A 9493-nucleotide genomic window follows, 5' to 3' on the forward strand; every position below is an offset into this window, starting at 1 on the left:
CTCTGTGTGTTTATATCCCCTAAATCCTTTTTAATGCCGCGCCGCAGCCTTTGATTTTTGCAATATCAATTAGCGTGGAGCGCGCTGCAGGAGACAAGCCACCCGGGCCCCCGGCCCATAAAGATTTACAGCTCCTGATTATTTCATTAGGCAAAAGTAAATTTAAACGCCAGCCGCACGTTAAATTTATGTTAATTTTCGCAGCCGAAAATGGGTGAAATTCCCCTAGGATGTGGCTGGCAGGGGGGTGGAACCGTGGAGCTGTGGAGCTGTGGAGCTGTGGAACTGGCGGAATGTGAGCAGTCAAAGAAGATGAAGATGTTCCGCGCAAATGAAAGCCAGATAAGGATAATGCTCTTAATACGCTTTTGGGAGGGATGAGCACAGAAGAGGAGCAGCAGGAGCTGCAGGATACACTAAGAGGAAGAGAAGGAATGAGTGAGAGAATCTTGTTTTTACAAAGATTACACTTGGAGATTGCTGGTGTTTTCGTCTCTCAATTCTTAAAGGGTTCGCTGGCAGATTAGAAACTAATTTGTATTCAGGTTTTCGCGGCGTTTCCATTGCTTCCGCTTCCAAAAAGGATTCTTCCGTTGTTGGTCAGTCAATCATCACGGAGAATTGCACTTGATGAGTGGCAAAATCTGGCACACAAAATTGGAAATGCGCGCCCAGAGACCAGATGGCAGGATACTCGGAATTGCTGATGAATCGAACTAAAATGTACACAAGCTCGTGTGTATCTGCCAGCTCTCTCTCTCTCCCTCTCCCTCTCTCTCACTCTCGCTCTAAGCACACACAGACACGCACACACACGTGCTGTTGCCGTGGCTGAACAATCGAATCTGGGGATAGCCCCCAGGGCATATCTAGTTCTGTCTGTTGTTCTCATTAATTAATGCCAAATTTGCTGATAGGCCCGGCCCACAGACCAAAACAAAAACAATTAAACACTGAAAACAAAATTCAAGCATGCAAATGGAAATGCAGACAGACAGAGGGAGAGTGTGAGAGAGAGAGAGTGGAGAGAGAGAGAGGGAAAGCAGGTGCCGTGGCTGGGCTTATCCCGGAGCTGTCCACGGATCAATGACGCAGCTATCGCGCCACGCCTGACACAGCTTGGCACTTGGCCACACAGAATATACAAATTACAGAATAAAGAAACACACACACTGCACACACAGCACACACATGTGTGTGTTGCTGGACAGCAACAACAACGATCAATGGCAAACATCTGGTGGCCGGGGTCCATCCACTGGCTGGCTATCTGCTCTCTAGCCTAATGACGCCGGCAGCGAATTAGATAAAGTCCGAAGCTGGCTGACTGGCCGACTGGCTGGCTAATTATTCCCCAAGGAGCACACGCACACACAGAGCACCAGAAATCAGTGGATCAGCGACGATTGGACCACGGTCTGGGACGAGTACTTGGCGTCAGTCAAGCATGATCGCCGGATCGCTGGATCGCTGGATCGCTGGATCGCTGGATCGGTGCCATAAATATTTGGACACTTGCCGGACTCTGTTCATTTGTGATCATGGAGTTCTTTGCCACGGGTGCCTTTCAGCAGCTCTTCAGCGAGCTGGACGACGAGTGCGGCGCACTCGGAGTCTCCTCCGATCTCGTACTGACGGCCGGCGCGGATGGCTTGGACTATGGCTGTGCGGCTGCCATGGCGGAGGAGCAGGTGCCAGCGGTGGACACCGAATACTACGGCATCATCACACTGGACAGCAACAACAATCAGAGCAGCTGCGACCACGCCTACGACTACGACTACGATTACATTGGGCAGGCGGAGGAGCAGGGATTGTTCTTCGACTTCAGCGAACAGGAGCTGTCCGCTGGCCCGCGCTCGCCGCCGGAGCTCAGCGAGTGGGAGCAGCGGCTGCTGGACAACTTTGTGGAGATACCCGAGCTGATAGACTTCCTGCCCGAGCGCACGCCGCTCTGCACGGACATGTGCGAGGACTTTCTCGAGGAGAGCAACAGCAACTTGCGGCTGAAAGTTGCACCAGCAGCCACGGCAGCAGTCCCCCCGCCGCCGCCAGCCACAGCTGCCACCGATGCTGGCTGCGTGCCGCAACTCGGTCAGAATGCGGCGGGCGAGCGGGGCTATCTGTGCACCTTCGGCAGCTGCGAGAAGCTGTACGCCAAGCCCGCCCACCTCAAGGCCCACCTGCGGCGGCATCTGGGCGAGAAGCCCTACGCCTGCAGCTGGCCCGAGTGCACGTGGCGCTTCTCCCGCTCCGACGAGCTCGCCCGCCACCGTCGCTCCCACTCCGGCGTGAAGCCCTACAAGTGCGACTACTGCGCCAAGTGCTTCGCCCGCTCCGACCATCTCACCAAGCACCGCAAGGTGCACGAGCGGCGCCTCCTCGCTGCCACGCGCCTCGGCAAGCTGCTGCCCGACGATGTCTACGCGGTGCGTCCGGGCCGCAAGCGAAAGAATCAGCTCTGACACGGCTCCCAGACAATAAACATTCCAGGAACCACAACCACAAAATTATTCATCCAAGTAGCTTTAGCAGCCCCTGTCCCTGCCCCTGCCCCAGCCAGTCAGTTCAGTTCAGTTCGAGACGAGCATTCGTGAGCAGCAAACATTTTAGGCACAACAAAAAACAGATCGAAAATTCCAAAATTTCAGTTCATTTTTTCGCTAGATTTTAAATTTTTAGTTTCGATAAAAAGCAGCGTTCAGAATGGCCAACAGCAACGGGAAGGAGACTTTCTCCGCGGCCAGAAAGTGGGCGCCTTACGTGACGCCGGCAGCTTCCTGTCCGGAGAGCTCGTGCCACAGGCGTCGCCCAGCGCTGGAGTCGCCACCAGCGGCACGCCCGCACGCCAGCCAGCATGCAATTTGGACATCGGCTGAGGAGGAGCAGCCGCTCGGTCCAGCATCAGTTGGGGCAGCCAGCAGTTCGGGCAATCAGCTTCCATTTCCAACAGGATCGTGTCCGTGCAGCCGCCTGCGGCCCAGCACTTCTCGCCCTCAGGCAATGTTCTCGGCAGGTCGTGCCTCGGCCATTGGATCGAGCCTGGGCTCTGGCCTAGACGTGGATGAAGAACAATTCGAAGCCACTTCGGAGTGGTCCCCCAATTGGCGCCTGGAGATGCCGCAACCTTGCTTCAGCCGCCCGTCCTCGCAGGCAGGCGCAGAAAATGCTCAATACCAGTTCGGGGCATTGCCAACCCGATCGTCGACTACCCAGCACCCAGCTGCGCAGGCAAATCCCTCAACAACCACACTGGCATCACCGTCTGCCACCTCACGCGTGCAAACACAGATTTGGGTTGCAAGTTCCAGCACTCGGACATCGGCTGCAGACGAAGACTTTGCCACAGTCAGTCGGCCTCGGGACAGGTTCCGTTTCTGGTCCAGGCCAGCTCGAGATCAATCCGCAGGTTCAGCCTCTTGGGGGCAGCTTTCAGCGGCAGCGGGTGAGGAGACAATCGCCTGTCCCATTGCTGGATGCAACGACAAATTCTCCGCCTGCAATCTGCTGGCCCACGTGCTCGTGGCGCACTTGTCGCGGGGCAAACAGGATCTGGGGTATGCCCACGACTCGGAGGCCTGTGTGTTTTCCTTTGAGCCCAGACAGCTGAGGCCCTGCCGCACTGTGTGCCTGGGCGTGGTTCTGTTTTGTGGCAAGAAGAGAGTCGAAGAGGCCCCGCTGTGGGTGCCACTCGAAAGGAATGCAAGCCCGCTGCAGGAGTTCAGGGAGTACTTGCCGGTGCTGGTGCTGGGCAAGCACTCATTCGAGGACGAGGACCAGGACGAGGACCAGGAGGCAGAGCTCAAGTCCGGCAGAGTGCCACCGCCCCAGGGATCGACTTTCATCTGGGCACAGAGCGCGGCTGGCAGTCGGCCCCTGTACGCCACCATAACGGCCTTCAACGGCGACCTGACCCAGTCGCGCAGCTGCATTCGTCGTGTGGCCACTGGCAGCGAGGCTGCACCCACGGTGGCTGGCATGGAGAAGCCGCGACGCAGCAACTCGCTGCACCTGACCGAGATGGACCTGCAGGCGCTGAAGGGAGAGTCGCGCCGCAAGGGGATTCGCCTCCAAATGATCATCCATGAGCAGCCAACGGTGTCTGAAACTGGCGCAAGGTATCTCGGCTCTGACTAGAGGAGGATCAGGGCAGGCCCTCCCACTCGAAGGAGCGTGAGTAGGGTGCAGGGATTTACCTTTGGTGTCCTCTCATCTTGCATAGTTTACGGCTTTCAGCACGAGTGCCGAGTCCTGTGGCACTTGTATCATAATGGCAGTCGTTTCCAACTGCCATGCGACACCACAGACGGAGGAGTGTGGGAGTGCAGGAGGAGCTGCGGTGGAGGGACTGGCACAACAATTATTGCCACCGAACCCTCAAGTCATTAGGGTGCAGCAGCCACAAGAAGAAGCTGCCCTGCGTTTGCCCCCAACTGCCAACAACCGAGACGGGGGGGAGTACACTCCCCGCCAGCCCTGGCACAGCCACCACCACTCACAGGAGCAGCATCAAGGAGCTGCGCTGCGCTGTGCTTCGCTTCTTATTCGAAAGTAATTAGCATAAAAATAAATACCACTCATTTAGTCATGTTGTTTTTATCTATTTACCATTTGATATTAGCATCCTCAGCGCCATCAGGATGCTCCACTCGGTCGGTCCTTGTCGGTGCAGCCGGCAGCCAGCAGTACGGCTTCTGCTTGGTGCTTTGTCCATGGGGGGTTCGGGGCGCCACTCTCGGGCTGATTGCATTCATGCAGGGAGCTGGAACTAGTTCAATTAGCCAATCAGCCAGTCAGCCAGGCACTCCGAGTGTGCAGAGTCTCAATGCGCCCAATGGAATGTGGAGCTTATCGATCCCAGCGCCCAGCACCCGGCACCCAGCACCCAGCACCACATTAACTCATTGTCCCCTTTGTGCTCTTGGAGCCACTGAAGGAGCATTCAACTTCCAGCGAGTACATTTAAAGGTCAGCCCCAGAGCAGCCCAGACGAAAGGGTTTTCCAGAGAGTTAAAGTAGGATCTCCAGGGTGCATTGTATCTGACACTGACTACCAGTTGTATCTGCGTATCTGCGTGTCTGCGTGTCTGCCAGCTTAAAGCTGGCAAAATTCCGATTGGAGTTTTAATTAGATGCCAGAAGCCCCCCAGTGCCACGCTTGAAACACAAAACGAACAGAAGAATACAATCAAATACAAAGAAATAGAATGCACAGAAAAATCAGTCAAAGAAGCTGGAAAAGCCAGCAGAAAGGGGGAAAGCGTCTCGGCAAGACGATAGACGCTAAGGAGGATATGGTCCCACACGTCTGTCTCCGTGTACATTCAGCAAGATATTCGCGAGGATGACGGCAAGGATGATTAGAAGGGGGAATGATAATGCCTTCTACGAGCTGCTTGGGTGGGTGTGGTGTGGGTGGCAGACAAAGCGCGATGTAGGAAGAGAATTCAATTAAATGTTCATCAAAAACTACAAGAAAAAGTGTTGGGCAGACACAGATAAAAGCGGGAGAGAAGGCAGAAGGCAGAAGGCAGAAGGCAGAGAGAACAAAGCACAAATGACAAGGAGCAGGAGCAGAAGCAGGAGCAGGATGAGGTTAAGAGTTTGAGGTTGAGGTTGAGGTTGAGAAGCTTGATGATGGCAACGCCTGCAACTGTAGCTCTTCGACTCTGACTCTGACTCTGACTCTCTCTCTGTCTCTTTGCCTCTATCTCTGTAGCTGTATCTGTGTGTCTGCTTTGTCTCTGTGTGTGTGTATCTCTGACTATGACTGTGACTGTGACTTTGGTGCTGTAATCAGTACAAGACTCGAGGTAAGCGGAGGCAGCCAACGACAACGACGAGAACGAGAACGACAACGACAACGACGAGGACGACTGCGATGAGCATGGGGCAGAGCGAGGGGCGGTGGCACAGAAGATATAAAATGCCAGATAGATAGTAATTGTAACAGTTCCTCCTCCTCTTCCCCCTCCTCCTGGGTGTGGCGGGGGAGGGTGGTGCAAAATAAGCAGGAAACTGGAAATTACAAATGATACGGAAATAATGCGATATCATGAATCATTTTTACGAGAATCGAGACTTTGATTCTCATGGGCAAATGATTGCCGCTTGGAAGAGTCGAGCAAGTTTCAGGCCTTACATATACATAAATGTAGATGTAGATGTGCATGTAGATGTGGATGTATACATATGTATATGTACATATATGCATGTGCAACAGCAGGTCTCTGGTAACTGGTCCGGTCGGTCGGTCGGTCGGTCGCTCGGTGGTCTCTCTGCTGCTCGTCTTTGGTCTGCTCTTTGCTCCCTCTGGCTGCTGGCTGCTGGCTGTGGCCCGAGTTTGTGTCAACAAATTTGCATTGCATTGGGCGACCGACTGGCGGCGACCACACAAATAATGTCAACAGCATTTCCACTCATCAATAAGTGAAATACATAAAAAAAATAGGGGAAAATGCGAAGGAAAATGGGATAGGAAGGGGAAACGGAAGGCAGTCGTGGCAGACGGGCAGCGATGAGGGATCGAGTTCCGATTCCCTCTGAAAGCTGGCATATTTATTTTCCTATCTTTACCGCTCCGCTCCGCCCCGCACCGTCGACTCCTTTCGCCTCCTTTCATTCCGTGCTGCCCTTTGTGCTGCTGTCGCATTCTTGATTTAGCAAATTGACTGCCATGAAAATGCGGAAAACTTGTGCAAAAGTTGCCAGGAGAGCGCTTGGAAAATTTGCTTTAAGCGGGGGAATTTAACTGAAAGTTCTCCAGTCAGACGGTGAGAGGGAGGAGTAGGCCATGAGAAGTCTTCGGTGGGGTGTGGGTGTGGGTGTGGGTGTGGGAAAGGGGACAACGCAGTTGAACAACAGAAGATGAGGATCCAACGATGATGGAAGAGAAGAAAGGAGACGAGCAGGGATGGAGTATCATGAAATATCCAGGAAGTGAGCGCTTTAAGTGGAGTTCATTGTACAGGAGCACCCGCTACACCCTCTTCAGGCAGTCAATGTCCCATGTCCAGGTCCCATGTCAGCGGCTCCGTGTCAAGTGTCAATTGCCTGACATTCGATGCGCCACCTACCAGAGTCAACCTTGGCCCAAGGCTCTTGGTCTCGAAATGCTAATGAACTTGGGTAATAAGTCCTGGGACCCCACGCCACGCCACGCCACGCCACGCCCATTTAAGCAGTGCTCAGGTGTCGGAGGGGGGAGGAAGGTGGACAGTGGGACAGAGTGGGACAATGCCTTGTGCCACGTTTAACAATTTGCAGCCTTAATGTGGCACCAAAGTGTTAAGGTCCGTGCGCCATCCATAAGTTTTGGCCAACGAACGGAGGAGCCCAGCAGCCAAATGGTTGTCCATGTTATGTATGGTCGGAGTACGTGTCGTGCCCAGACATCTTCCCCCCACCCGCATACCCCACAAGACACACGGAATGAACGGGAATGAACGGGAATGGAATGGAATGGCAGCGCCCCAGAGAGCGGGAGAGACAGGGAGGCAGGGTGACAGGGAGACAGGGAGAGCGGCGAAAGGGAGGTGTGCTACCCGGGGAGTTTAATTATGAGGCCGACCCTAGCTATTAAAACAACTCTCTGCCACATTTGGCCCCTCCGCCTACGCCACCCACTGCTCCGGTTGCCTTTCTGCTGGCCATATCTAATGTACGGGTATCCCTCTCCCTCTCCCACTGCTGTCTCTGCTGCCTCTGTGTGGCCATTTCGATATCGACGAAAAATTGCAGCTCATTTGGGGAGAGGTTTGGGTCCGACTTTAAAGCGTAATTTCTGTGGTTACATTTGCCAAAACATAAATCTAATGGATATTAATACAAGTTTGGGCAGGGCAGGGCAGGGCAACGCAACCCAATCCCAGCCCATGCCCGGGCCACCCTTTTCGGCCATATCCACCTCTCAGTCGGTGGATCCCAGATCCGTACGTGAGCTCGTATATTTTACGTGCCCTGGGTCTGAGTCCCGTTCCGTCCCGTCCCGCCCCGTCCCGTGTACGGGTCCGAGTGTGAGTCCCAGAGTCCGGCTACGATTTCGGGTCCTGTCCGACTAGCGATTTCCGGTATTTGTGGAGCCTCATTTCTGGTTTATTATAATTCAACACGAATGTGTGCGTGTGCTTTGGGGTCTCTCTGTAGTGTGGCATTTCGAGTGGGTGGTTCTCCCCCCTTCTCTCTCGCAGGCCACATCAAAATATTTCAATTTTGCAGCTCGCCTTTTGTGTGGTACTTTTTGCCATTTGCAAGCGAGAGCAACGGGTTTTCCAGGGTATACATACATAAAATATGCACAGAAAAAAGTCAAAAAGTCCATTCTGCGTCTTGTGCATGATATTTGATGCCTGCCCCATGGTGAATATGGAAGTGGAGATTGAGTGGCGGTGCAACGTTTCTCATTTAAATTAGATCAGGTCGAGAAGTGTGGCTCCAACAGTCAAAGTTGTCTCTCCAGAGAGTGAGCAGAGCAGACCGAGTGCAGAGCGGAGTGCTTGGCTAAGTCGTCGCTGAAAATATCTTAATTGCTGCGGGGCCTGTCCTGGCATCCAGAAGTTTGATTAAAAAGTTCTCACGTCACTCAATGACGCTAATCAAACTGCGGAACGACAGATAGACAGATGGACAGATAGACAGACACTCACTCGCTGATAGAAAGAGAGATGAGCTGCCCACCGCCGATAGAGAGCGAGAGAGAGAACCCGTTAGATGGTGCTGGCTACGCAAAGCGAAAGTTTGTTTCAATCAATGTGGTTTCCAGCAACAAGCAAACAACAACGGAACGCGAGCGACGAACAGCAGTGGGAGAGCAGAGAAGAGAAGAGAGCGGCAGAACAAAAGCAAACCAAAACGAACGGAATCGGCGGAGGCAGCGAAAGCGGCAGCGGCAGCGGCAGCGGAAAGTTGTAAACGAGCTCATAAATAACTTGAGTCTCTGCCTCGCTCGGAGCGTCGCTGCTGAGCGGGAGATCGGGAGAGCGGTGAGCGGGGAGTGGGCCGCCGCCAAAACGTCAATGGAATATCAATTTTAAAGCAGACATCCAATCCGGAGAGCGAGAGCGGGGGCGAGGGCGAGGGCGAGAGAGTGAAATCAAGGAAAGACGAAGGAAGGAAGATAGGAAGGAAGGAAGGCCTGTGCATGTGCCTGGGCCTGGGCCTGGGCCTGCTAGTTGCGAATCCGAATCCAAATCCAAATGCGGATGCGGATACAGATAATAGACAGAGATACGGCGGATGCGTTCTGTGTGTAAGTAGAATGTGTGTGTGAACAGGGAGTGGGGGCAGGGGACAGGGGACAGTGGCTCAGCCGATGGGCCGCCTGAATAAAGAGAGAGATCCAGGAACCAGAGCACCCATGGGACGAGGCTGGAGCAGAAACAGCAGCTTGGATCTCCCCATTCTCTCACTCTCCCGCTCTCCATCTGCCGTTATGTCTGTCTGCATATACATATGTACATATGGCCATGTATTCAGGTCTATGACAATAACTTGA

General features: G+C 53.7%; 2 protein-coding genes across 4 annotated transcripts; both read left to right on the plus strand.

The window, feature by feature from the left end:
• The first annotated feature begins 1501 nt into the window (after positions 1–1501).
• Positions 1502–2479, plus strand: LOC117894427 (Krueppel-like factor 15). Its single transcript, XM_034801489.1, has one exon. The coding sequence runs from the start codon at positions 1542–1544 to the stop codon at positions 2463–2465; it is 924 nt and encodes a 307-aa protein (XP_034657380.1). The 5' UTR covers positions 1502–1541; the 3' UTR covers positions 2466–2479.
• Positions 2480–2559: 80 nt separating this feature from the next.
• Positions 2560–4582, plus strand: LOC117903156. Of its 3 annotated transcripts, none has more exons than XM_034814996.1 (2): positions 2560–4177; positions 4237–4582. In XM_034814996.1, exon 1 carries the CDS (start codon positions 2707–2709, stop codon positions 4135–4137), a length of 1431 nt encoding a protein of 476 aa, XP_034670887.1. In that variant the 5' UTR covers positions 2560–2706; the 3' UTR covers positions 4138–4177; positions 4237–4582. The 3 variants fall into 3 exon arrangements, with proteins under 3 accessions (XP_034670887.1, XP_034670886.1, XP_034670885.1); XM_034814995.1 differs by having other exon boundaries at positions 2560–4173; positions 4223–4582; XM_034814994.1 differs by having other exon boundaries at positions 2560–4173.
• Positions 4583–9493: the final 4911 nt, after the last annotated feature.

This window comes from Drosophila subobscura, chromosome A (genome assembly GCF_008121235.1).
Source record: "Drosophila subobscura isolate 14011-0131.10 chromosome A, UCBerk_Dsub_1.0, whole genome shotgun sequence".
In the NCBI taxonomy this organism is placed as follows: domain Eukaryota; kingdom Metazoa; phylum Arthropoda; class Insecta; order Diptera; family Drosophilidae; genus Drosophila; species Drosophila subobscura.

Bases quoted from the DNA above. Each gene is read 5' to 3' on its own strand.
- LOC117894427 (XM_034801489.1), top strand. From the start codon at position 1,542: ATGGAGTTCTTTGCCACGGGTGCCTTTCAGCAGCTCTTCAGCGAGCTG.
- LOC117903156 (XM_034814996.1), top strand. From the start codon at position 2,707: ATGGCCAACAGCAACGGGAAGGAGACTTTCTCCGCGGCCAGAAAGTGG.